Here is a 27,670-nt window from a genome sequence, read left to right on the forward strand (position 1 = left end):
TTTCCCCTCAGGTTGGATTTGATTTGATTTGATTTGATTTGGTTTTGATTCGTTTCATCTCATTTCAGTCTTCACTTTTCTTGCACGAGTCCATTTATGTCTTCTACGGAGCAGGGTGGGCATGGGCTGAGTTGGGATGACCTCTGTGCTCTGGCACCTGATCAGGAGCTGGCGCCCAGTCTCACTGTCTCGGGTTGGGGCACCTTTCCAGATGCCAAGCCCTCGGGGGCTCCCTACCCCACCTGTGAGTGGCGCTACGATGCCTGTGCCAGCCCCTGCTTCCAAACCTGCCAGGACCCACGGGCAGCCAGCTGCCAGGATGTGCCCAGGTGAGGTGGCATGGAGTCAAGGTGTGTACCTCAGTGTATTTGAGCATACATCTGAGTGAATGGGTTTATACGTAGTCTGTGGGTTTAGGCATGCGCGTATACTGTGGTGTGTGTGTATTCACATGTACTTGTGTAGGTATGTTTTGTGTACTGGGTATGGGGATGTGTGTGAACCAGAGTGAACCTGCCTGATATGGGCATATGTGAATGTCGATTTGTGCACATGTGTGTATAGTTGAGCCCTGTGGGTGCACAAAGGGTAGCTGTGGGTGCACAGCTGTACACAGCTGTGTGTACGTACATGCGTATGAGCTGCATGTATCTGGGTGTTGGTGCAGCTGGGTGTGTGTGCATAAGGTACACTGATGTTTCGGCAGACTGTGTGGACGTATATGTATCCATGTGAATGGCTTTGATTTCTGCAGGCGTGGAGGAGGAACGTGAGAATGCGCCTAAATGGAGACACGTGTGCATGTGTGAGTGTGGGCACAAGTGTGCACAGAACCAGACTTTGTTCGTGTTTTCCTCTCAGTCTGAGGGCAGGAGTGTGCAGCATGCATGTTTGGGTATGTGTGCTCCTGTACATGCTGTCTCCACGGAGGTTCATGTGAGTGTGTACATGAGATGCACACACACACACGTGTGTCGTGAGAAAGGATGAGGTCTGTGCTCCGTCCAGGTGAAAGGCGGTGGCCCTCCTGGTGCTCCAGACCGCTGACTGGCACCCTGCTCTGTCCTCAGGGTGGAAGGCTGTGTGCCTGTGTGCCCCACCCCCAGGGTCCTGGATGAAGTCACACAGAGATGCGTCTACTTGGAGGACTGTGAGTGGCCTGGACTTCCCATCCCTCCTTGGAGCTGTAAATCCCCTGGGTCTCATTGACCAGTCATGCTCACCAGAGCCCCCAGGTCCCTGGTGAAACAGGGTCAGCATAGGGGCCTCTGGAAGGAGAGCAGTCTAGAGCAGGCAGGGACCTCAGCTGGTCCGTTCCCCCCAGTTCACAGAGAGAAAAAATGAGGCCCATGTGGGGAAGGGACTGGCTTGGGTCACGTGTTGAGAATGTGGCCAGACTTAGACCTGAGGGCTCTGGGCTCTGGGCTCTGGGTTTGAGGTGTGGGACAGGGTCCAGACCTGCTGACTTCCCTGGGCCATCTGACACCACGTGACAGAGTCCCTGGGTTGGTCAGGCAGCCTGACTGGCCGTCAGAAGCTGCCTACCCCCCTCACCAAGGGTGCCAGCCCAGGAGCCCCACATCACAGCCCTGCCCAGTGATGACCCCTGGGGCAGCAGTCGCCCCACTGGCTGAGCCTCTTCTCTGGTCTGCCCCAGGTGTGGAGCCTTTGGTTTTGGTTCCCACGGAGGCCTTTGGCAACGAGACCCTGCCTCCCGGTCAAGAGCTGCCCACCCCCAGTGACGAGGAGCTGCAGTTTCCACAGAAAGCTCCCGGGGCCCCATCCCACAGGCCAGCACCCACACCAGCTGTCGCGCTCACCACGGCCCTGAACCCACCCATGGCAGCCACTGAGGGGCCAGCTCTGTCTCCAGGCCCCACCCAGGCCACTCAGAAGCAGCCACCGGGGGTCACTGCATCTAACGTCCCTGAGCAACCCACAGAGGCCCCGGCCGGCACGGGAGTGACCGCCAGCCACCTGGCCACCCCCCGTGTCCTAGAGCCCTCATCCCTTCCCCTTTCACAGCAGATGCCCACATCAGGCGTGGGGTCGGGTGCCATGGAGACGACCAGGGTGACTGTGATCTTTGCAGGGAGCGTCAACATCACAGTCTCCTCCCCGTCACCCCCTGCACCTCGCTTCCCTCTCGTGACCAAAGCCGTGACGGTCCTAGGCCTTGGCTCTTTGCCTGTTAAGACGACACCCCTCCAGCCCTCCCCGAGCCTGGAGTTGCCTGCAAGTCCCTCCTCCAGGCCTGTGGCTTCCCCTGCAGTGACCTCCAGGCCTCCCACTTCTTCAGGATCCCACAAGGCTTTGCCGACACATGCAATAACGGAGGTCGTGACGGGGACAGGGATCCCCCAGCCCGCACAGTCCCAGAGCATTTCCAGTCCCAGCAGCCCCCCAGCTGAGGCTAGAACAGCCGCAGAACAGATTCCTGCCAGTCCCCTGGTGACCGAGATGGTGGAGACAGCGCCATCCACAGAGAAGGTCCAACCTGGGCCCAGCCAGGCCACGGGCCCACCAGCATCCCCACTGCCAAGCCCATTCCCCACGGCCCCGCCCCGCCCCGTCCTGTATGCCACCGCAGCCGCCAGGCCTCCCACTCTGCCCTCGGGGCCCGCAGCTGCCGCCAGCCTGTCCACAGTCGCTCGTGGGCTGGGGGCCTCACCCTTCACATCTCTGGAGTCAACTCGGCAGCCCCAGCTCCTCTCTGGTCTGCCTCCCGACACCAGCCTGCCCCTGGCCAAGGTGGGCACATCCGCCCCAGTGGCCACGCCCGGCCCCAGTGTCTCTGCCATCCCCCCTCCACTGCAGCAACAGGCCGCATCTCCTGCCGTGGCCACGACTCTGCCTGCTCGGACGCTCAGACCCGCACTGCCTCTCACCCCGGCTGTCCTGGCTCAGGTGCACCCGCCCAGTCATGTGGTCCCTCAGGCAACAGGCATAGCTCCAGACCTGCTTCTGGGGGCCACGCTGTCAGCCTCTGGGGTCGTGGCTGTGGCTCTGACTGGGGGGGTGGCCTCCACAGTATCAGCTGGCCCACGAAAGAGCACCACGGAGAAGATGGCCATCCTGTCCGAGCAGGTGTCTCAGCCCACCTGGATATATGGCTCTGCCCATGGGGGCCCCACAGAGCTCACGCCTGCTGTGGCCCACACTGCTGCTACCGGCTGTGGCTCTGACTGGGGGGGTGGCCTCCACAGTATCAGCTGGCCCACGAAAGAGCACCACGGAGAAGATGGCCATCCTGTCCGAGCAAGTGTCTCAGCCCACCTGGATATATGGCTCTGCCCATGGGGGCCCCACAGAGCTCACTGTGGCCCACACTGCTGCTACCTTGGTGACGGAGGCTGAGGGCCCCTGGGCCGGCACAGTACCACCGGTGCCCACGTCCTACCCGCTGAGCAGAGTCTCAGCCAGGACGGCCTCCCGAGAGAGCTCGCTGGTTCTGCTCCCCCAGCTGGCTGAGGCCCATGGCACCTCGGCAGGACCTCAGCCCCCAGCAGAGCCGGAGGGAGAGGCTACCACCGAGCAGTCTGGGCGCTCGGCTCCAGCCCAGAGCATCTCGGCAGTTTCGGCCGAGGCCTTGGCCACCACCACTGAAGCCAGTACATCTGCCGCCTGTGTCGTGAGTGACTTGTCAGGGTTCTGCCCCTGTATGTGAACCCTCCATGCTTTCCCTCCTCCTGTGCCCCAGGGCTTGGACACCATCGTGCTCTCACATCCTCAAGGTCGGCGGCAGCTTCTCCTTAGCCAGCTTCCAGGCTGCCAGATGGCCATTTAGTCACCATCCTGACCCCTGCCCCAAGCTCCTGGAGCCTGCAAATTTTCCAGGCTCCTCTGGGCCTCTGATGCCATAGCAGATCCCTCCATGCCCCACCTGGGACCCAGGGGCCTATTGGATGGCTTGGTGTGACAGCATGGTGTGCTGCTGTGTGCATTGCATGTATGTGTGTACCCATATGGGACTGTGTGTGAACTCGTTTGTGTTTACGTGTATGGGACTCCATGTGAACGCTCGTCTGTCTGTGTGTTCTTGTGCATATGATATGTGGTGTTGCAAGATGGTATATGTCTATGCGTTTGTAAGAAAAGAGATAAACTGTGTGCGCGTGCGTGTGCTTGGGTTTCTACGAGTCTGAGCTAGCAGGCCTGCGTACCTATGTACCTAGAACTCTCTGCAGGGCCAGGTGGATGTGCAGACTCTCTGGGACTCGATCCCCTGACCCCAGTCTCACTCTTAGCCCAGCCCTAGGCCCCCGATGGTGTGTTGGGTGGGTGGAGGGAGGGTGAAGGCACCGTTCCCTTGTCGTACCTCAGCGTCCCCTACCTGCCAGAATCTATGGGGTAAGGATCTGTGCCCTCACGGCTTGGGGGTAGGTGGAGCAGGGGAATGAGTGACCGTGGTCCCAAGGTGATCGCTCAGGCTGTTCCTCCACCCTGTGCCCCAGCCAATCGCCGAGCAGGACTGCGTCCGCCACATCTGCCTGGAGGGCCAACTGATCCGAGTGAACCAGTCCCAGCACTGTCCCCAGGGCGCTGCGCCCCCTAGCTGTGGGGTCCTGGGCCTCGCAGTGAGGGTGGGCGGGGACCGCTGCTGCCCCTTCTGGGAGTGTGCCTGTGAGTCGTGGGGTCCGCGGGCGCCTCCCATGTCTTTCTCGTACCCCGAACCCGGCACAATCTCTGCCCCTCACCTGTGTGCTATCCAGCCTCAGGGTAACCCTGACATGAACCCCCTGTGGGACCTCTGACCCCTGACCTGGCAGATTTCCTACCCTTGTGACCTCTGATCTCTGTGTGACCGTCCAGCCCCCCAAGGCCTCTGGATCACCCAGGAGAAGGCCTCATGTTCCTGGGTGGCCTTGGCCCCAGGGGCATCTGTTTATTCTTCTCGTCCCTGCCCTCCCCAGGCCGGTGCTCAATCTTCCCTGATCTGAGCTTTGTCACCTTCGACGGGAGCTATGTAGCCCTGTTCAAGGAAGCCATCTACATCCTCAGCCAGAGCCCCGACGAAATGGTCACTGTCCACGTCCTTGACTGCAAAAGTGCCAACCTGGTGACTGTCCCCGGCTTCCCTTCCTTCTGGGGCCTTGGGACCTGACTAGTTTTGGAGGGGAGATTGAGCAGTGAGTTGGGTTTTGAGGGTTATCAGAGGCGAGGACAGATGAAGAGGCCCCTGCAGCAGCTCCGTCTGTCTCAGTCATGGGGGTCTTCTGGAACCAGTGTCTGGGGAAAGAGTGAGTGGAGCGCCATCTCCTGGCCCTTCCTGGGGCCTGCACTGTTCCCAGCTGCCTAGGCCCCTGTGAGAGGCACTGAAATGCAGAGGAGCTGGGATGCCACCCCTAGGATATGGCCTGTGGTCAAGGGTGCTGGCTGCAGGGAACCACCTACTAGGATGCTCCCATGAGCCAGGTGAAAGGAGGCAGCTTTCTGGGGGGCTTGCGGGAGGTCAGGTGGAAGCAGAATGTTCTGTGGGACTCTGTGCACCATCTGCATAGCCCCAGTGGGTGCCCCTAGCATATTGAGGCAAGGCTGGGTTGGGGGCGAAGAGTTGCTCCCCAGGAGGAGGCGGCAGCAGGGCTCCAGGTAGATGAGGGCTGGGTTCTCTCTGCAGGGGCACCTGAACTGGCCGCCATTCTGCCTGGTGATGCTGAATGTGACTCACCTGACCCATCAGGTCACCATTGACCGCTTCAGCCGGAAGGTGAGTGCATCAAAGAGCAAGCCCCCGGGGAAAGGCAGTAGTCAGGTGAGGGGCGGGGCATCAGGGGAGGAGGGGCTTTGAGGCTTATTCACAACTGGGAGTAAGGGTAGGGAGGGATCCTCTAAAAGAAAAATAATGCAAAATTAGGTATATTTGGAGGTGATTTTAATTAGAATATTTGTGGCCACTCTAATGTCAGGGGAGGAAGTGTACCAGGAGGAATATTGCGACCGAAAAGAAGTTAAATGTCAAGAGACAGTAGCCTTAAATGATTGTGGTTAAAATATCTCACTTCTGCAATTTTTACAAAAATATAAGGCCATGTGGACACACTAAGCTGCATCGGCTTCACATCAAGCCCACCTCTGTCAGGGAGGCTGGTGCCCAACCACAGCCCACCCTCTGTGGGGTACCCGCCCCGAGGGCTCTGCCTTTGCTCTTCCCAGTGGGAGGGTGAGTAGGGCTGACTCATCTCCTCCTCAGGTCCCAAAGTGTCGGTTCTCCCCACCTATTCCTGAGCTCAGACCTGCAGCCCTGTTACTAGAATCTGCTCTTGAACATTGAACACAAGGGCCACACCTTGTGAGACTCCCAGGAACAAGGCTTAGGGCAGTGGGTTTTCCATGAGATGGAGGCTTAAGCATAAAACTCCCTGGGTTTCATCCCAGGTGCTCCAGCATTGTGGAGCCCATGGCCCTGTCTGTACAGCTCGGAAGGCTAGGTTGAGAGAGTCAGGGACTTGCCCAAGGTCAAAGTTTTCTGGCTACTGGGCTAGGGTTCCCTCTCTTCAACATAGTCGTTTATGCACTGGATAATTTGCAAAGTGATTAATAAAACAGTGATTCTTGGGTGGGAGGGTATAAATTCATTATAAATATTTTAAAATCCTAATACTTTCATCTCCCATTTCCACATAGTAAAACTAATAATCCATAATACATGCAAATTTAACCTTGTCTGTAAGTAGCAGGGGTTGTAGCTTTGAGTTTAAAGTGTTGCATATTTAACAAACATTGCTTGAGCCCCCAATTCATGTCAGGCCCAAAGGCAGGTGCTGGGGATTCAAAGGTGAGTGTGACACAGTTTCTGCCCTTAAGAAACTCACAGCCCATGGAGGGCCTTCATGAGTGAACAAATCTGTCTTAAAGAGACAGAGCTGGGGAGACCCCAAAGAAGGGGTACCCAACACAGGGGCTGGGGATTTAGGGTCAGTCTCCCAGAAGAAATGATCTGAGCAGAATCAGAAAAAAAGAGTGATTAGAAGGACTCAGGATTATTTGGGCATGTAGATGTCACCTGCCTCCAGCTGTTGCATTTCTTGTTTCATTGTTTTGTGCTCATAACATGTTTTTAGAACATTTCCATGCCACCTTGGACTGTGTCTTGGCTGCGTGTGCCTGAAACAGAGCCTGCCACGTAGCAGATGCTTAATAACTGCTAGTTGGATAAATGGATGGATGGAGGGAGGGAGGGACGGATGGACAGGCAGACAAGCTGTGCTCACATTGAACACCCTCCCCCACAAGGTGTCTGTGGATTTGCAGCCTGTGTGGCCCCCTGTGAGCAGGTACGGGTTCAGAATTGAGGACACAGGCCACATGTACGTGATCCGGACGCCATCACACATCCAGATCCAGTGGCTCCATAGCTCAGGACTCATGATCCTGGAGGCCAGCAAAGCCAGCAAGGCCCACGGCCATGGCCTCTGTGGTGAGGTGGGACCCAGCTGGCGGGGAGGGGGATGCTTCCTGGGTCCACCTCTGCCCCCAGACACAGGTTCCCCTGGAACAGGGAAAGCTGGGACAGAGTGCCGGGCCAGAGGTGGGACCAGCAGAGCTGCCAGGGCAGAGACCTAGTGTCTTGTGTTCTGGGGCTGAAGCTGCCAGCAGGGAGATGGTGCAGGGCCCTGGCCTTGGCCAGTTGTCACCTCAGCCGAGATTGTCAGCTTCCCTGATCCCTTCCTAACACCAGATAATCTTCCCTGTCTGCATATGCCTGGGCACTTCACAAAACACTTCTACACTCTGATCTCACTTATTCCAGATCATCCACACAATAGCCCTGAGGGATGGCCATTGAACTAAAGAAGAAAGGGGGCTCAGAGAGGTTGAGTGGCTTGCCTAAGATCACACAGCAGAGCTGCCACAACACAGAACTAGTGCTCTTCAGACCGCAGCATGGTTGCAGAGAGCATGCCCTAAAGGCCTGGATGTATTTTGATAAGAACAAGGGGTACAGGAGGAGTCTAAGTGTGGACTGCTGCTCCTTGCAGGTGCAAAAGGATGTGGGCCCCCATAAGGTGCTCCATGACAAACTGTTGTGATTATGATGATGGATGACATAGGAATGCTTACACACACGTACTTGCATGCCCTCCATCCGTAAATCTGCCCCCATTTTATTCATTCACACGCATGCCCCTGTGTTCAAAATGCCTCTACACATGAGCTAACACGTGTGAGCCTGCTCCCTGCTCATTTTTTCATTTGTGCAACACATAAACACATATTTACCATGTACCAGTCACTAGGGACAGAACAGTAGGCAAAAAAGACAAAATGTGTCTTATGAAGCTTCCATTCTTACTGGCACAAACATCTCTCCTTACACACACACGCACACATACACACACACACACACACGCACACACACACACACCACCATCACCACCTCCTCTGCTATCCCTTTCTCACCATTTTTTCCTTCTGCTATTTGTGCCTGATGCAGAGTGCTGTGGTCACAGCCTCTGGCGGGCCAGATCCTCCCTAGGATGCCTTTGTGACACCCTTCAGTGACTCAATGCCAAGACCAAAAATCTGACCATTGGGACTGTTGATAAAAATCTGAGGATTTTGTAGTAAATCATGCTTTATATTCACGAAATTGGTGCCTGGAGGTGTCAGAGCAGAAGTCAGCGAATTTATTTCTATTTTATCCAGACGAACATTGGTATCTTGGGCACCTGCTAGGCAACTTGGGGGAATATTGAGAGAGTGAGACTATAAAGGAAAATGAATCTTTACACTCAGAGAGCAAAACAGACCTGCAAACTGAACCTGTTACACAGAATTGGGACAGTCATGGACGGTGCATCTGAGGGGCCCGTGAAGGAAGGACTTCTGAGAAAGTGTTTCATACAGAAGGAGCGGCATAAGCAAAGTCAAGGGCAGGGCGGTGTGTGTTTGGAGCCTAGAGTGTGAGAGATGAAGCTGGAGGTTAAGGTCATGTTAGAAGCTGTGACAGATAAACTTCAGCCCTGCCCCCGTCTCAGTGCCTTAACACAATAGAAGTTTATTCCTTGCACACATAAATTCCCAAATGGAGATTCCTTCCATCTTGTGGCTCTGCCATTTTCAACACAAGCTTCCAACTGCACAGAAGGGAAAAGAGCTGGGCAGGTTTTACGGATCCAACCTGGAAGCGGTGCCCATCACCTTCACTCACGTTCCATTGGCGGGGACTTAACCACATGGTCTCACCAACCACAGGAGAGCCTGGGAGAAACAGGCTAGTGGACCGCCCAGGAAGAAGAGGAAACAGGTGTTATAATTAGCTAGCAATCTCTGCTAAAGCAGACTTTTTGGAGTAACTTTTAATTTTGATATAACGTTAAACTTAGAAGTTGCAAAAATAGTATAAGGAACTCCTATGTACTTTTGACCCAGATTGACCAAGTGTTCACATTTTGCCTATTTGCTTCTCTTTCTCTCTCTCTCCATATATATATATGTGTGTGTGTGTATATTATATATATATACATACATATGCATGTATATATGCATGTATATATGTATATATGCACTTTTATATATTTACTTTTCTATGCATATGGCTTTTACATAAATGCATTTTTTTCTGAACCATTTGAAAGTATGTTTGAGACATTGTGTTCCTTTATCCTTAGATATTTTGGTGTGTATTTCCTAAACAAAGACAGTTTCTTACACAGTGCATTTCTTAGCTTCTCTGTACCTTATTTCTCTCATCTATAAAATGGGGATAACAGTGATACCAGTCTCAAAGAATTATTGTGAGGAATATTCAGTGTGACAGCTGGGGACCTGGGAGTGGCGATTATTATGGCCGCTGGGGTAATTCTTCCCCTTTCAGGTATCTGTGATGGGGACCCAGCCAATGACCTCACCCTGGAGGATGGCTCTGTGGTGGGTGAGGCCGAGGACCCTGCTCCCTTTCTGGACAGCTGGCAGGTGCCCAGCTCCCTGACCTCGGTGGGCCAGACCCGCTTCCGCCCGGACAGCTGTGCCACAGCCGACTGCTCTCCCTGCCTTCGCATGGTGTCCAACCACACATTCAGCGCCTGCCACCGCTTTGTAGGTGTCACCTGGGTCCAGCATGGGGGGACCTCCATGGCTGAGAATGGCAGCATCTACCTGCAGGGGGCGAGCTCCCTAGAGGTGTTGATCTTGGGACAGATTGGGAGCCTGCCAAAGCTCCTTGTTGCCCCTGGGCCGGGCTGGGAGGAGCTGAGCCCTGAGATATGGGGGATGTGGGTAGGCAGCACCATCTGATGCACGCCCCAGGTCACCCCGGAGTCATTCTGTGAGCTGTGGATCCGGGACACCAAGTACGTGCAGCAGTCCTGCGTGGCACTGACCGTGTACGTGGCCATGTGCCACAAGTTCCACGTGTGCATCAAGTGGCGGCGCTCCGACTACTGCCGTGAGTTGCAGGGGTGGGGGGGGAGGGGGAGGAGAGGGGAAGGGCCGGGGGGGTCTCCTCCGTGGCTGCTGTTGCTCTCGCCCCTCACCCCTGTTAGAGTGGGAGAAGGGCTCACAGACCTGAGTCCAGGTCTAGGCTTTCCCAGATTTAATTAGTCGTTCACTCATTAATGGATATTAATTTATAAATGTTTTCTAAATAAATCTATAAACATACTAACAAATTAAAATTTTTGACTTTTATTATACTTTATAGTAATACATCAAATACATGTTTTATGTTTATTATTTAGTTTCTTTGAGTCTCCTTGCCTCATCTGTAAAATGGGGGCGGTCATAGCACTTTCTTGAGGGTCGTTTTGAAGATGACATGAGATAATGTGTACAGAGTGCCTCACACAGGCCCATCACACGTTACTATCCAGTAAATATTAGTTCCTTTCCTCTTAACTTTTAGTCATGTTTCTCTTTTCGTCTCTCCTCTCCTTCGTTGAGGATGGACGTGAGAGCCATTCCTCCCCACCCCCATTAGGTTTGCACTAGTGGGGTAGGCAGGGGTGGACCAGCCCAGAGTACTTTGATTTATAAATGTGAACACATCCAGAAAGGCTGGAAACAGCTCAAAGGAAGGCCACGCCTATAATAAGACAGATAGAAGATGAAAAGACAAAATCATCTAGAGTAGTGTTTTTCAAACTGTGGATCCCACCTCAGTGGGTATGAAATCAGCATACCCACTGATTTGGGCGTCAGCATCAGCATTTTTAAAATGCAATAGAATAAAAAATACTAGTGTGTACTGCACCTAGAATGATTAAATATTGTCTTGTGAAAAGGTTTTTTGTTTCAATATATCAGTGATTCTCAATCCCAGCTACCCTTTGAAATCACCCAGGGGACTTCAAAATGTATTCATGCTTGGACCCCACAATCAGAAATGCTAATTCAGTTGGTCTGAGGTGGGATCCCAGCCATGGTGTTGCAAAAGCTCTCAGTGATTCTTTTACAGTGGCTTGAGGAGCACTGTTTACGTGCACATGTATATTGGACCACAACGTGAGATCTAGTTTTTACAATCAAGAAAGTTTGGAAACACTGATCTATAGCAAGGGGTTGGCAAATGTTTTCTGTAAAGGACCAGATAGTAAATATTTGAGGCTTTTGGGACCATATGGTCTCTGTCACAATTACTCAGCTCTGCTCTTGTAGTACAAAAGCAGCCAGATACAATAGGTAAATGAATGGGCGTGGCTGTGTTTCAATAAAACTTTATTTGCAGAAACAGGCAGCAGGCTGGATTTGGGCTGTGGGCTGTGCTTTGCTGGCTCCTGATCTAGAGGAAGGAGGCAATGACACTAAACCCCTTTGCACTCTCTGCTGAGGCACAGATGATGCTCTGAGCCCCCTCCTCACCCTGCCTGGGGTCTGAGCTCAGGCTGGTGCCCGCTGCTGTGCCCCTGCAGCCTTCCTGTGCCCCAGCGACTCCACATACCAGGCATGTGTGGCAGCCTGTGAGCCCCCCGAGACGTGCCAGGATGGGATGCTGGGCCCGCTGGACCCAGAGCGGTGCCAGGTGCTGGGCGAGGGCTGTGTCTGCTCTGAGGGCACTATCTTGCACCGGCGCCACTCTGGGCTCTGCATCCCCGAGGAGAAGTGCGGTAGGTTCCTGCCCTCCCTGGGCTCTCCCCACCTATTCCTGAGCTCAGACCTGCAGCCCTGTTACTAGAATCTGCTCTTGAACATTGAACACAAGGGCCACACCTTGTGAGACTCCCAGGAACAAGGCTTAGGGCAGTGGGTTTTCCATGAGATGGAGGCTTAAGCATAAAAGTAAATCCTCAACCTAGGGTCTCCTTCACCCTCCTGCTACCCATGGCTGAGGCCCCCCGCATCCCTCCACGTCTACTCTGGGGGTGGTCAGTTTCCCAGGGAGGGTCTGGCCTGGGACAGTCTGGGTCTCCCCACCTTCCTCAGTCCCCTGCACCCCACCATGCCCACTGCAGCCTGCACGGACAGCACGGGGGTGCCGCGGGCCCTGGGGGAGACCTGGAACAGCTCCCTCAGTGGCTGCCGCCAGCACCAGTGCCAAGCTCCGGACACCATAGTCCCAATGGACACGGGCTGCCCAGACCCCCGCCCTGAAAGCTGCCCGCGCTTCGGGGAGGTGGCTCTGCTTCTGCCTACCGAGGATCCCTGCTGCCTGGGGACTGTTTGCGGTGAGTCCCACCCCGCACTTCCCTAGACCTCAACTGTAAGATGGTTTAAAGGCTCCAGCTCTGCCTCTTAACCTTGATGGATAGGATAAGGCCTGGAGAAATGAAAGTGTCTTATGGGGGTGTGTTGGGGGGAGTGGAGGACCTGCGGTGGGGTAGGGGAGCTGTGCCCTATGAGTCGGTGTGGGGCATGGCTTAAAGGCACGGGCTCTGGAGCCAGGCAGCCTGGTGGATGCTCCCTCCACCACCTTGCAGCCTTGTGACCTCAGGAGATCATTTAACATCCTCCGTGCCTCAGTCAATTCTGTAACATGAGGCTGATAATAGTACCCACCTTCTGGGTCGTTATGAGAATGACAGAAGTTGATACTGAGCTAGCAGAACAGCAGTGGACACATGGCCCAGCTCAATGAATGTTAACTCTGATTGCTCTTATGTCTCAGTCCTGGACCCTGTGTGACCCTCAGAGGTCCCCTCCAAGAACATGGGTCCTGGAGGCTAGGGGAAGTACTGGGGGCCAGGTGTCCAGGGGCTGGGCGGTGCTGGAGGCTGAGGGAGTCCCAGCCTCCAGGTGACAGTCCCTGTGGCCCCTGGGCCAGTGTGTAACCAGACTCTGTGTGAGGGCCTCGCCCCCACCTGCAGCCCAGGCCACCGACTCCTCACCCACTTCCAGGAGGACTCCTGCTGCCCCAGCTACAGCTGTGGTGAGAGGTCCCAGCGTGGGGGATAGGGGAGGGTACCTACCACCCAGGGGCAGGGAAGCCCTGCAGCCGGGCGAGGGGAGCGAGGACAGCTCTGGGGACTGGGCTCTGGCTGGAGATTAAAGCAGAGCTAGGGTGGGGGTCCAGGTGTGGCCATGCAGGGCCTGCTCCCAGTGCAAAAATTCTGTCTGTTCCCCAGAGTGTGACCCAGACCTGTGTGAGGCAGAGCTGGTCCCCAGCTGTCGCCAGGACCAGACCCTGATTGCGGGCCGCCTGGGGGATTCGTGCTGCACCTCCTACTTCTGTGGTGCGTCGACGTGCCATCAGATGTTAACATGCATGCCTGGAGCACAGCCACCTCCTTCCTCACCCCTGCTTCCCTGGGTGGCTGGGAGGAAAGGGTGGGGATCTTCTGGTGGAGTGGGCACGGGGAGAAGGGTGAGATCTCTGCCCAGGAGGAAGTATAGGAAGAAGAGGAAACCACCACCGCTTCACCCCATACATTACTGAGCACAAGAAAATAGGTGCTTGTTCAGTGTAAGAGTTTAGGTGGATGTGAGAGAGAACTTCCAGGTTCTGCCTCCAGGACAGGTCACACAGGACTGTGGAACACTGCTAGTGTTACCGAACCAAACTTGCGTCCTCTCACCTGCATGCGGTACAGCCAATCTCCTGACACTGGGATGGGATGAAGGAAAGTGCAGCGTTTATTGCAGGTGCCAAGCAAGGAGAACGGGCGGCTAATGCTCAAAAGACCCAAATTCCTTGCTTGGTGCCTGCAATTAACGCTGCACTTTCCTTCATCCCACGCCAGTGTCAGTAGATTGGTGGTACTGCACGCAGGTGAGCAGACCCAAGTTTGGTTCGGTAATGCTGAGTCTAGCTCCTGTCACACCTGGGGTTTAGGTGCATCCCCCAGCAACCTGCTCTGTACCATGCTCCCCAGGAGAGGTACTGCCTGTGACAGCAGTGGCCCTTCTCTCCCCTCAGCCTGTGGTGACTGTCCAGATCCCATCCCCGAGTGTCAGGAAGGGGAGGCGCTCACCGTGGACAGGAACACCACGGAGCTCTGCTGCCCTCTGTACCAGTGTGGTGAGTCCTGCTGGATGTGGGGGCCAGGGCCGGAAGGGGCTCCGGGGACCTTCACAGAGTCCTCACCCTGGGATCAATGGGAGTTCAACAGGGGGCAACAGGGAGCCTCCAGGTGGCGAGCTCTGGGGAAGCCATGGAAGGAGGCCCCCCCGGAGGAAGCTGGGCCAGGCCCTGGGAGCTGGATAGCAGGGGTACAGGCTGTCACATAGGTGGCTCTGAGGCTTCCTAAGGAAAGTCCCTATTCCCTCCACGGAGGCTCCCAGGGGCCAGGGGGAGGCCTGGGTTGAGGGACAAATGCTTCGGCCACTCCCATTCTCCCAGCCTGGATCCACAGTCCTCATTCACTGACTGACCCAAGGCCCCTGCCTCGGGGTCCCTTTTGCCACTGTTAACATAGTACCTGCACGAGGCTGCATTTTTAAGCCTCTGAAGCTCTTTTATTTTGCAATGATAGATAAAAGTGAGCCCTTTCTGATATTTTTACAAGACATAACACCTGTATGTAGGATGTACCTTAACATAGTACTGTATACTGTGTACAGTATACTGTACCTTAATTGTACCTAATAAGCATAGTACAGCCAGCATCATGGACTTTAAGCAAACCTAATGGATGAAAATTTACAAAATGTTTAAATTTCAATATGACTTAATTTACAAAAATTCCTTTCCATACCGACTGTAGGAAAGATGTGAGGTAGGCTGCACTGGCGCAGAGCAGTGTAGGGCGGGGCCTCCTCCAGGATACCCCAAGGGCAACCCCGACTGGTTCAAGGTCAAGAACCAACTTTGAAACAATGTAGGCTCCCACTGAGAGTTCCGCAAAAGGCTTGGCCATACCCGACCAAGGAGCTCCACCTGGGGGCTCAGAGGCCGCTTGTCACAAAGTGTTTACAAAGCTCATCTGAGCAGAGGACCAGCGTCCTTCCTCTCCAGCCTCTCCTCATCTCTCCTCCTCAGCCTCCCTCTCCCTGTTTCTCAGAAAGTACTCCGGTAACGTGGAGTGAGTACAGGCATATGGAGTCAGTCAGGGTTTTGAGCCCCAGCCATTTACTAGCTATGTGGTCTGGGGCAATGTACAACCTCTCTGAGCCAAGGTTCCTCATTTGTGTAATGGTGATAATAGTATGTACCTTGAGGGGCTGTTGTGAAGGTTAGAGATAATATATGTGAAGTGTGTGCTGTGTACATAGTACCTTAATATAACAGTGCTTGGCATACAGTAGGTGCTCAGTAAACAGAGGCCATTGATATTATTACCTTGTCCCAGTCTTCATTATACTTTTCTTACAAAAGCACTATCTAAGCCTTGTAGAAAGTACAGAATCCAAGTAAATACAAGAAAATGAAAACACTATTTTCCTACCTCCCAGACATTTCATTGTCAGTATCCTCCAATTCAGTACAGATCCTTCTAGATATTCTCCCCCTTTAGGTAAATATGTTTTACCAAAATGAGGTCATACTGTACATGCTCTTTTTTAGCCAGGTATTTTCAGTTACTGATGTTTACCTTTCATGTTAATACATTTTCAAGTCATAGCGTACCAGTCCATGGTTTTTCTGGTCTGTTCAATCCAGGATCCCATCCAGATCCACACATTAACATTATGTCTCTTAAATGTCTTTTAATCTAGCACATGTTCCTTCTTCTGTACGATGCTAAATTGTAGAGTTTGGGCTATGGTCCTGCAGAAGGTCTCATGTTGATTTATCTGGTTGTTTCCTCTTGGAACCATTTACCTTGCTTTTCTGTCCACTGTGCTTCCTGTAAACTGGAAGTTAGATCCAAGACTTGGTGGCTTCAAATTAAAAATCTTTGGCTACACTGTCCTCGAGCTTCATAGGACATCACACCAGAAGACGCATACTCTGTGGTTGAGCCACTATAACCAAGGTTCACGTTGGCCCTGGATTAGGGTGGCAGCTGTCTGATCTGTCCATCTTACATTTACCAATTTCCTCTTTCAACCAGAAAGTAACCGGTTATTTGGACATTGTACAAATGTCCTTCTCCCCTCTACCTCTTATGTTTTTGAAACACCGATTAATACTCCTTACCTGTGCCAATAATTTTTTTTTGTAAATCAAATAAGTTTTACAATCTTTCACCCTCAGCGTTGACCCTGGCACCTCCCCTCTCCACCAAAAAGTTGTGTCCAGGGATTCCTCGCTCCTTGCCTTGGTCTCTCAATAAAAGAGAATGGCCGAGCAATCCTAAACTAAGAGGAGACTGGCTGGAGAGCAGGAAGAAGGGAAGTGTGAGCCCTAGAGCGTAGCATCTGCTGAAGCAGAGCAGGCTCCAGGTGGGCTACAAGAGGATGACGTCTCCACAGCGTAGGAGGAGCTGTGTTCTTCTTAGAGAGAAACTGTCCCATCAGTGGAGCTTCACCCGCTCCCCTCTGACCACTACTCTCAGGGTGACACAGCATCCAAGGGAGGGAGGCCCAGCCGAGTGAATTTAAGGTTCTGACACTGTCAGGTCGCTAGCGCCTCCCAGGGCAGAACGAGGGCCTCCTGATGTAGTTCTACGGGGGGACTTCAGTAGCCCAGTCTTTTCCCCTGGACCCCAGAGTGTGTCTGAGGACATTGGGGGGACCTCGGAGGAGCTAGGAGGTACCCCTCCTTAGCCAGTGTGTTTCTGAGGATTCCTGCTCTATGGCTGACATGTCTCCTGCCTCCCTGCCCACGCAGTGTGTGAGAGCTTCCGCTGTCCCCACATAGAGTGTGGCATGGGCACTACCCTGGTGGAGGTGTGGAGCCCAGACCGCTGCTGTCCCTACAAGTCCTGTGGTAAGTCCCCGCACAGGGACACCCCTCCCCAAAGGCGGAGATCCAGGCCCCTGGGGGGAGGGGGAAGCCGGGCCACCTCTGTCCACTTGGCTCAGATTCGACCCCTCCAGAGTCACCAGAGGGAAGCCGCCAAAACGGCCCTCCCGCTGCACCCGCTCCTTGAGTGCTGAACATTCTTTGCCTCCGCAGGATAAAAGAAGGAAAAAAAAACTTCCCTGTTCCAAATAGGAACTTCTCCACCTTAAAAAGTCTTTGTTGCAACCATCTGAGAGTAAATATGATTTTGTTCAAATTCACCTCAAATCCTTTTGAGAAGCAGGTAGGGAGTGGCAGTGATCAGTAATGAACACCTGTGAGCTTTATATAAAAATGTTTTTCAGGGACTTCCCTGGCAGTCCAGCGGTTAGGAGGACTTCGCCTTCCAATGCAGGTGGTGCAGGTTCAGTCCCTGGTCAGGGCGCTAAGATCCCACATGCCTCGGGGCCAAAAAACCAAAACATAAAACAGAAGCAATATTGTAACAAATTCAATAAAGACTTTAAAAATGGTCCACATCAAAAAAATCTTTTAAAAAAGATGTTTTTCGAAAAAAAGTCGAGAAACTCTGTTTTGCATCTGGATATTTTGCTTGCTTTATCCGGGCCTCACTAGAATGTAAACTTCCCGAGGGCAGGAATGTTAGTCTGTTTTATCCATGGCTTTGTCCCCAGAACAGAGAAAAATCTCGGCATATAGGCACTTAAAACTATTTGCTGCATGAATAGGTGACTCCCAAGTGTGTTTCACAGCCACTGTGACCTTGACTTCTCCTTCTCCTGAAGCTAGAAGTGGTGGAGCCCTTAAGTTAGTCAGCGGTGCCTCGGCAATCAGCTCCCTCGCGGCTTAGAACTGGACCTGCTCACGGGCCAAGGCTTGGAGTAGAGCTCAGCGTGCTGAGCATATATATTTAGGAAATGCAGATGGTCAGAAATTCCACCCTTGCCTTGTTCCTTCCTGGAGAGGCCCCATTCTGCTCTAGAATGTGCTCCGGAGCACAGGGAAGGATGAAGCCCAGGTGACGGAAGGGAACCTGGTATTGATCCATCTACCTGTTTATCCTCCCTGCACATTCTTTGTGGAGCTTGGCATTTGGACCCATCACGCCCCACCTGCCCAACCAGGGGAGCTGCAGCCCCCATGCGGGATGGAGGGCAGCTGGAGGAGGAGCTGCACCTGCAGTGAGGGGTCTGGGAGGCTCAGGGGGACTCCCACCTGGACACCTCTGGTGAGGTGGGTCCTGTCCCCTCCTGTTTTTCAGAGTGTGACTGCGACACAATCCCAGTGCCCCGGTGCCATCTGGTATGAAGACCCTCCTCCTCCCCACCCCCCCTGGTCTGCCTCCCCCTTTTTCCTTCCTTCTCTTTCCCTTCTCTTGGAGACCCTATTCCTTTAATCTAGTGCAATGAGCCTTGAATCGCAAGTCAGCATTCTCATCCCAAGCTCTGCTGTCTGGGCACAGTGCCCTCGCCTGTAAAGTGGGCCTGATCATGCTTCAGAGTTGTGGTGAGGATTAAGTACTACGATGATGCTGATGCTGATGCTGGTGGTGATGGTGCGGGTGGTGGGGAAGGTGGGAACGAGGATGATGGTGACACTCATGACGGTAGCTAATGTTTACTTAGCGCTAACTATATGCCAGGAACTTTCCTAGGCCTTTTATGTCTATTATCATGTTAATTCTCACGACAGCCCAATGAGATTGCATCCATGATTATCTCAATTATACAAACAAGAAAACTAAGGTTAAGGTCATGTAGCTAGTAAATCACAGAGCCAGGATTGCAACCAGGATATCTGACTCCAGAGAACATGCCCTTAACCAGCAGGCTGCATGGCCACTGAGAGAAGTGAAAATACTTTAAGAAATGGAAAGTTATGCTTAAAGTTATGTTTTCTACATGATTTTTTGGATTATAAGTATTCCCTCTTTCCCACCTAGCCCACATTTTCTCTCATTTTGTCCCCCATCCCATCCTTTTCTCCTTTTAACTGGTGAGAAGGAAGGGAAGTCTATGAGCCAAGCAGGGCCCTGGGCCGGCAGCCACGCAGGGGGCCCTCGCTGGTGTGGCCAACGGGTGCTCAGAATGACAGGAGAGTCCTGAGGCCCGGGAGAGGACACTGGGGAGCGCTCCCCAGCGGGGAGGCTCGGGAGCCACATGGGCCTCCTCGAGGGAGGGTGACTGAGCTCACAGGGTGCCAAGGGCCCCCCCTGGCTAACAGGCCTGCCAGCCCCTCCCTGCCGCCGACTCCCGCCCACTGCAAGGAGATGACCGACGAGAGAGGGCCCCGGGTGGCAGGCTGCTCCCGAAGGTGGGGCTGGGTCTCCTCACCCGGGGTGCTGACGGCCTCTGCCCACCCAGTGGGAGAAGTCCCAGCTGGACGAGGCGTTCATGCACAGCGCGGAGAACGTGTGTGGCTGCACCAAATACGAGTGCGGTGAGTGGGGATGGGGAGCCGGGGAGGTCGGGCCAGCTGGGTGAGCCAGCCGGCCTGGGGCCAGTGTGGGCGCTGGGCTCTCGGTGACTGTCGCCACCCTGCTTGCCCATCCAGTGAAGGCCCCCGTGTGTCTGAGCCGCGAGCTGGGGGTGATGCAGCTGGGCCAGACGGTGGTGGAGGTCTCGGCAGAAGGCGTGTGCCACACATTCCGGTGCACCGCCGTGCTCGACCCTCTTACCGGCTTCTACCAGATCAACACCACTTCCGTGCTGTGTGACGTCCACTGCGAGGCGGTAGGGGGCAGAGGCGCAGGATGGGGTGTGGGGGGCCAGGGGGAGCTGGCCTGCAGACCCTTGGTGCTCTGGGAATCAGAGGGGCCTTTCAAGCTCCACCAAGCTCTTTGGATGAGTCTAGAGAGTGGGCATTGGGGGGACCTCTGAGACCTCTGTGGAAAGTGCTGAGGCCAGGAGGGAAACAGCAAGAGTTAAGGCCTGGCAAGGGTCAGCATTTGACAGAGAAAACTCACATTTATTAAGCACCTACTTATGCCTGGCACGGTCCCTATCCTCTTGGTTTGTACTGCTACAGTTTGTTGAGTGCTTCTATTGATACGTGCCCAGTACTTAGGACAGTGACTGGCTTCTATTAAGGGCTAAATAAGTATGAGTTGAATAAAAGGGATTGGAATTATTCCCATTTTTCAGATGAGAAAACTGAGGTTTAGGGAAGTCCAGCCATTTGTCAAAATTGCCACAGGAACTGGGACTCAAACTAAAGTCTATCTGGAACCAAAACTGCCATCCTTAATTACCAGCAAGACCATCTCTTTCTCCACCAGGGCTGGGTTTAGGACCTGCTGTCTACCCTTCTATCTACCCTGAGCCTCAGGGTAGATATAAGGATGACCTTCCTTCCTGAGATACAAGGAGGCTGGGAATTTCCTTTCTGAGCATCTACAGTGGGCCTTTCTCTGGGTTCTGGGCTCAGGGACAAGCAGACAGTGGGAGAGGCAGGAGGGTGGAGGTGGGTGTGTGGCTGAGGCCCATCACGTCTCTCCCTGTCCTGCAGAACCAGGAGTATGAGCACCCGAGGGACCTGGCGGCTTGCTGCGGCTCCTGCAGGAACGTGTCCTGCCTCTTCACTTTCCCCAATGGCACCACCTCCCTGTTCTTGGTATGCAGCCCCTTAACTGTGCATCCCAGGAGGGGACGCCTAGGACCAGGGCCCAGGGCTGGGAACAGATGGGGTCCTGGGCAGTGCCACGTCCTGGGCTGCACCTGTCTTCGGAGCTGTGCCCTATCGGTTCACTAGGGCCATCGGCCACAGGTCCCCATTGGCTACCTCTGTGCCCTCTAGCCCGGGGCATCGTGGATCGCAGACTGCACCCGCCACCAATGCAGCAGCACACCCCTGGGTGTCGTGCTCATCCGCTCGCCCGTCAGCTGCCCACCACTCAACGAGACCGAGTGTGCCAAGGTCAGTGCCGGCCGCCTCCCGCGCAGCATGGCCTAAAGCTGGGCGCAGCAGCTGTCTTAGTGGTGGCGGCGGGTAGGGGCAGGGGTGTCTTGTGGTGTGGGGGGCTGTGGAAGGAGGGCTTCCCTGGAGCCTGGACCTGCCCTGCCACCCCAACTCCACATCTCTCCGTGTATCTTTGCTCTGACCACATTGCACCACATCCTCACGCATCACACCACATCCTCACACATCACAGGGCCATGCCCAGATGCACGCAAACATACACTGTCGCATGTTCTAGGCACATCCACATACACACCAACACGGGCAGTCAGCCGCTCACAGGCACCACACACTCCACAGGGACGTTAACACCTCGGCAAGCCAGTACACATACCACGCACTGTCACACGCCAAGGCACGCTTGCACGCACACACCACGCAGACGCAGAGTTCAGTCCTGTGATGGGCTAACTGACGGGTCCAGCACTAGCATGGACAGCTGCCACTATGGGCACACCTCAAGGAAAATGATTTCCTGGAGGGTTTGGGGTTATTGTTGAATTATTAGAGTTCTTGACGTTAATATTGGGCATTTAAAGATTTCTGGTCTCACTTAGAAAACAATTACCCACATCCAAGCATTCTCTCCACACAGACACACACATGCAAAATCACACATGTACACACATGTATGTGATCACAAAACCACACACATATACTTAGACCCACGCTCACACATGCACACACACAGACACACACACACACTTATTTACAAAGAACTGTCACATCCATCATTTTATCAATTTCACAGCAGAGGAGGAGGGCTATCAGGAATCATTGCCCCATTTTAGAGATGGGAAAACTAAGTCCAGAGGAAAGAGGTAGCTTATCCAGGGCTGAGATAGAGCCCAGGCCACTGACCCAAGTGGGTCAGTCCCTAACCCCTCCCCTCCCTGACCCTCTGTGCTGGAAACACTAAGGCGAACGACAGTACTGGGTTTGGGGGGGTGCATAAGGAGAGCTGCCACTGGAAAAACAGGAGGCCCTGGCGCCCTGCACCATCTTTACCCAGCCTCCAGCCTCACTGGGGGCTGAGGCAGCCTCAGTGCCATTGTCCCAACCAATTGGGTTAGCCCCTGTGGCTCTCAATGGCCAGCTCAGGGGCCCCTTCCCCCTCTGGCCAGGGCCTGATGGACAATGGGGCCTGGAACTCCTGCCCTGGAGCATCATGGGAGGAAAGGAGTCTAGACTCTAGCAGTGTCTTTTTGTCTCTTGCTGGGATCTTGGCTCCTGGCCTAGGATGTGGTCTCCTACCCACCTCTCCTCCTCTCCCTCTAGGCTGGGGGCTCGGTGGTACCTTCCTTGGAAGGATGCTGCAGGACATGTGAGTGAGCATGGTGGAGGCCAGGGGTGAGGGGCTCTGGTTGGGGGGACAAGGTGTCATGTTGGGGTTCACAGGGCCAGGTTCCTGGCCTGGCGCCTCCAGTGGTGGCTCTTCAGGGGTGAGTAGTTGAAGGGATAACACCCCCGCCATGGGGCTCACGGCACAGACACAGATCTGCAGGTGGGCAGGGGTCATGCTCACATCCCTGTCTCAACAAAAGGCCTCTGCTCCTGTTGGAGACGGGACATTGGGATGTTGGGTCCAGGAGGTCAGTAACTGACCAGCTGCTCTGCCACCTCCTGCCATGGCCTGGCATGACCTCCATCCGAGATGCCCCCCACATGAATTCTCCCTGTGGTCAGGAGCCTTGTCATGGAGGTGCCTTCAGGCCCATGGGCTCCCAGACTGAGTCTGAGTGAGAGCTCGGTGCGTCTGTCCTCACCCCTGGCCCCTGGAACCTGCAGCCCCAACTGCATGTGCGTGCATGTTCCAATCAGCCTTAGGACCTTTGCCCACATGCCTCCCATCCCCCAGGGCCCTCAACCTTTCCTTGGAGGGATGTAGAATTTTGGACCCTTTTATGTCCACTTCACATATTCCAAGGAAACTGGGCTCAGTGTCTCATTGGCTGATCTCTGACCCACAACTCAATGTTCCCTGAATGTCCCATGTGCTCCCTGTGACCCGTGTCCCTCTCCCCAGGTTCCCCGGGGACCCTGTTTCCCGTGGTCCCCGTTAGCCCCGCCTCTCCTCCACGGGTTAGTGTCCACTGCCACCCAGGTACTCCTCTCGGAAGCCCGCGGGCCTGGAGGCGTGTAGCCGCGTTGCTATTTCTGCCAATGTCCCTTCTGCTAGGTGGCCCTGAGCTCTGGGGGTGGGGGAGGGGAGTGTGGTGCCCCTGCTCCCTGCCTCTGGTAAAGGCCGTAGGGCCAGCAGTGCATGCTGGGTAGCACGCTGCACCCCTGGGCTTGCATGGGAATGCTTCAGCAGTGCCCGCTCTCTTGGTGCCCAATGCCCAATGCCACCACTGCTTTGCTACCGCTGGTTACTCAGCTGGTCTCAGTCCAGGACCCTGAGGCCATGGCCAGGACAGCTCTCAGTTCTTCTGACTCCTGGGAGCAGAGAGGGAGGAAAAAGTGAACTTAGCTCTGGCCAGGAGACCTCCAGCCAGTGGGGTTGGAAACCTACTTGGTGAAACCCAGAGGCCAGAAGAGGGGATTCCACCCCATTTCCCACAGGCACCCCGGTGTCACAGAGGGAGTCTATGCATCTGGCAAATATTTATTTAGCACCAATACGCCAGGCCCTGTTCTAGGCACTGTAGACACAGCATAAATGACACAGCCGCATAGAGCTGACGTTCTAATAGGAGAGACAGAATAGCAAGTGAAATTACAATAAGGTGGATGCATCTGGCTTTATGGGGGCTGAAATTTATGCAAATTGGTGGGGGGGGTCTTCATTAAGAAAAAGAACACAATCTTACAAATCCATACCGAGGTATGAAAGTGAAGATTTATTTAGAACGAGAGAACTCACAAAAAATAGTGAAAGGAGGCTGTGCCAAGGAAGACCCTAAAGCTTACATGTCAAGAGCATCATTACAAGGGTGTCTCTCTGGAAGGTGACAGTGCCCTGGATAGAAATAAGGAAGGGAGGTTGGGTGGAGGGAGGATGTTGTAGTTTCAAGAAGAAGATCAGGAAAGGCCTTGGTGAGGAAATACTTGAGCAGGTGAGGGTGTAAATGAGCCATGTGATTGGTTGTCTTTGGGAGGCATGGTCCAGGCAGAAGAAACTGCGTGCTTATCAATTTCCATCTCTGTAACAGCTGTGTGAGGTGGGTGACTCCTGGCCCTGTCCTGTCTGATAGCTGTGGAAACCGAGTGATCCTGCTATGTGCAAGCATCGTGCTAGGGACTGGGGTTTCCATTCACTCAGGCAATTGCGGGATCTTAATGCTTGAACTGAAGCTCAGAGAGGGGAGAGGATACATCCAGGGTCGCCAATGGATTAGAGACAGGCTTTGGGGCTGGGGTGGGCAGGCAGCTTGCCTTGTCCCCCAATCCTCGTCTTCCCTAGCCCAGAGTCCCCAGGCCGTCCCTGGCATCCTTCCCTGTCTCACCCATCTCCCCTGCCTTGTCACCTCCACCTCCTTCCAGGGCACTGAGTTAAAAGGGAGGGGCTCTAATGCATGGGCACTAACGCTGGTGGAGGGACCCTCCAGCATGACACTAACTGCCCCAGTCTGGCCCAGCCTGCTGCCCCGGGAGCACTACTCAGCCGCAGCTGCCTCACCCACCCTGTCCCCCCAGGTAAAGAGGATGGACGCTCTTGCAAGAAGGTGACTATCCGCATGACCATCCGCAAGAATGAATGCAGGAGCAACACCCCTGTGCGTGGCCCCAGCAAGGTGGTGGTGGGGGGCGGGGTGCAGCCGAAGATGGGGATGGGGGGCTTTGGGGGATGGAAGCCACACAGGCTGCCTCACTGGCCCGTCCGTCTCCAGGTGAATCTAGTGTCCTGCGATGGGAGGTGTCCGTCCGCCAGCATCTACAACTACAACATCAACGCCTACGCCCGCTTTTGCAAGTGCTGCCGCGAGGTGGGCCTGCAGCGGCGTTCTGTGCAGCTCTTCTGTGCCACCAACGCCACCTGGGTGCCCTACACAGTGCAGGAGCCCACTGACTGTGCCTGCCAGTGGTCCTGAGGCCTGGGGGCTGGGGCGGGCTGGACCACTTTTTGCTTCCAGCTGGCCCAGTGTAGGGTGGGCGGGGGGCACTAAATGTGTGGAGAGCTGGTACGTGCTGAGCATGGAATGGTGGGCAGAGACACAGAGAGTGACTGGAATGGCTCCCTCTCTGGGCTCCCCCTCCTCCACATATGGGAGAGTGCCACAGCTTGGGGCTCAGGGAACTCAGCTCTGTCCCTGGCTTGAGGTCTGGGAAGGGCCCTTGGTCAGGGGCATCAGCCCCTGTACCTCTGTGACTCTGGCTGCAGTGCTTTGGTAGAGGGGGTAAGAGTTTTCCTGAGAAGCCGGGACCAGGGCTGGACCCAAGACCCAGTGGAGGGGCCAGATGTGGTGGCCCATTCTCTTTCTCGGCCCTTTTGACCAGGGAAGAACCACAGACTCAGTAAAAGGAAAGGGGGCTTAAATTGAAACATGCAGGTCTGTGTATTGCTGCCCAGGAGGACTTCCCAGAAGCAAAGAGGGTGGGTTCCCAGGTGACGTGCTCTCACCAATGTCTGTGAGGTCAGGTCTGGAGACTGGGGAGTAGACTCAGTGAGCTTCAAGCCCCCTGGAGCCCCGAGAGGGATGCCCTGGTATTCTGTTATTGACCTTGTAATTCAGGAAAGGATTTAGAAGAGCAGGGCCATGCCTGCTCCATACCCACCCCTACTCCCATCCCTCAAAACCGGCCTCCCTGGCAGGTGGGCTGGCTCTGGTGAGGTGTGGTGGATGAGTTGTGCTGGACCCTCCTCAGTGAGGGTCCGACTCATCCCCATGTGGGTGGACAGCCCACCCCTCTGAGGGCCCTAGGGTGTTTAATGATACCTTCAGCTTGCAAGGGCAGACCCTGGCTTTACCATGTGCCTCTTCTCCAAGAACATAGCAGAGCTGGTCTCTGGAGGGGCCCGAGTGTGAGTTTTGTGGCTCAGCCAGTTCCCAGCTTTCTACTTCATGGGACTGTCCAGCAGGAGAGCAATAGTCGGTGGAAAATGCAGGCCCTGTGCGTGTGCAGCCGCCTCTGAGCATTTCTCAGAGTCTTGTCTCTGAACCAGAGTTTCCTTCCTAAAGCCAGCCTAGGGCCCCCTCCAGTCCACACCCTGTAGCCCTCCGACCCTACATACCACTTTGTGCTGCTGGGACCAAAGGGCATGAACATGAGGTTGTTCAGACGCCAGCACTGCCCTGTATGTCTGGAGATGTGTGGCTGCCCTGGTACCCCTAGGATTGGGGTTGGGGCCCTGTGTCAGGATGGCCCCCAGCTGTTCTTGCAGCCTTTTTGTTCCTGTATCTGTGTTCTGTTTATATATCCAATAAACCACAGGAAGACATCAGACCTCTGAGCATCTCTGCAGGTGTCAGGTTTGCTTTGAATCTGAAGGAATTTCAGCTGTGAAGACAAAATCCTATTTTATGTCTGTGGAGGTCACCCTGACTTCTCTTGCCTCACCCGTGCCCAGCACTGTGCGCCACTCAGAGAAGGTCCTCCACGGGCATCTGCTGGTTGGAATTGAACTGATAGGAGCCTGGCTCCTATAGGAGGGGTGGGGAGAAGGAATAGGACTTTGGGAGCTGGAAAACTGGCACCCAGGTGAGGGGCCTGAGGAGTGGTCTGAGCTCTGTGGGGCCAGGGACAGATGCCTCTCACACAAGATGTGGACGGGTCAGGCCCTGAGAGTATGCTTCATGTTGGCCTCTCAACATTTCTGTATTTATTTCCCTGTTCTCTCATAGAGCTCGGTAAGCTTTGCAGCTACTGTTGACTATATTAAGGTTAGGGAGAATCCAGGGATTGGGTTGTTAGTGATGCTTCAACTTTAAAGTACTGTTGGCACATCTAAGGGGCAAATGGGAGAATGCTTTCCTGGGTTGTCCCATCTGGGAAGGAATAAGAGAGGGGCAGCCTGAGGAAGCAACCGCCAATAAGAGGGGGATACTCCTAGGGCCTGGTTCAATGTTTGGATGCAAGGGCTGCACTCAGCCTGGAGGGGTAGAGCATTTCCCGTGAAGCTAACACTTGGAAAGCTTAGTTTTTATTTCACAAATATGTGTCTCCCCTCATGGTATATCTGTCTGCTAACATGAGCGCTGGGACTTTTCCTAATGAAAAGAAAGCTTTACAGCCTCTTAAGAAACACAGTTCTAGATAAGCAGTGGATCAAAGAATAAATCAGAGTAGAAATTAGACAATATTATGATCCTCTTGATTATGAAATTACAACACATTGAACTTGTGAGATGCAGCTAAAGAAGTACTTAGAGGGACACTTATAGCCTTAAATGCATACTTTATACTTCTTAATTTCCTATCATTGTAGCCAGAGATGGGGTGGGGCAAAGCTTCTCCATCACTGATGATAATTAAAGGCTTGTAATCAGTCATTTTCTCAGCACAACACACTCCCTAAGTCACATATCAATAGCTTTCAGAGAGAGTTTTGAA

The 27,670-nt window shown here is 54.1% G+C and overlaps 1 protein-coding gene across 1 annotated transcript in view; it reads left to right on the forward strand.

Moving 5' to 3' along the window:
- Window positions 1–25,209, forward strand: part of OTOG (otogelin) — an 85,564-nt gene extending 60,355 nt beyond the window's left edge. The window contains exons 34-57 of the mRNA XM_024118883.1: window positions 212–329; window positions 1,071–1,150; window positions 1,658–3,162; window positions 3,314–3,631; window positions 4,455–4,623; window positions 4,914–5,059; window positions 5,618–5,707; window positions 7,234–7,417; window positions 9,818–10,038; window positions 10,249–10,387; window positions 11,850–12,044; window positions 12,390–12,602; window positions 13,199–13,303; window positions 13,500–13,607; window positions 14,291–14,392; window positions 17,087–17,185; window positions 18,483–18,523; window positions 19,585–19,660; window positions 19,775–19,953; window positions 20,729–20,833; window positions 21,017–21,136; window positions 22,457–22,502; window positions 24,815–24,894; window positions 25,009–25,209. Of these exons, the coding sequence (XP_023974651.1) occupies window positions 212–329; window positions 1,071–1,150; window positions 1,658–3,162; window positions 3,314–3,631; window positions 4,455–4,623; window positions 4,914–5,059; window positions 5,618–5,707; window positions 7,234–7,417; window positions 9,818–10,038; window positions 10,249–10,387; window positions 11,850–12,044; window positions 12,390–12,602; window positions 13,199–13,303; window positions 13,500–13,607; window positions 14,291–14,392; window positions 17,087–17,185; window positions 18,483–18,523; window positions 19,585–19,660; window positions 19,775–19,953; window positions 20,729–20,833; window positions 21,017–21,136; window positions 22,457–22,502; window positions 24,815–24,894; window positions 25,009–25,209 (4,640 nt within the window). The remainder of the gene's footprint in view (window positions 1–211; window positions 330–1,070; window positions 1,151–1,657; window positions 3,163–3,313; window positions 3,632–4,454; window positions 4,624–4,913; window positions 5,060–5,617; window positions 5,708–7,233; window positions 7,418–9,817; window positions 10,039–10,248; window positions 10,388–11,849; window positions 12,045–12,389; window positions 12,603–13,198; window positions 13,304–13,499; window positions 13,608–14,290; window positions 14,393–17,086; window positions 17,186–18,482; window positions 18,524–19,584; window positions 19,661–19,774; window positions 19,954–20,728; window positions 20,834–21,016; window positions 21,137–22,456; window positions 22,503–24,814; window positions 24,895–25,008) is intronic.
- Window positions 25,210–27,670: the final 2,461 nt, after the last annotated feature.

The sequence above is a fragment of the Physeter macrocephalus genome, chromosome 16 (genome assembly GCF_002837175.3).
Source record: "Physeter macrocephalus isolate SW-GA chromosome 16, ASM283717v5, whole genome shotgun sequence".
Taxonomy (NCBI): Eukaryota; Metazoa; Chordata; class Mammalia; order Artiodactyla; family Physeteridae; genus Physeter; species Physeter macrocephalus.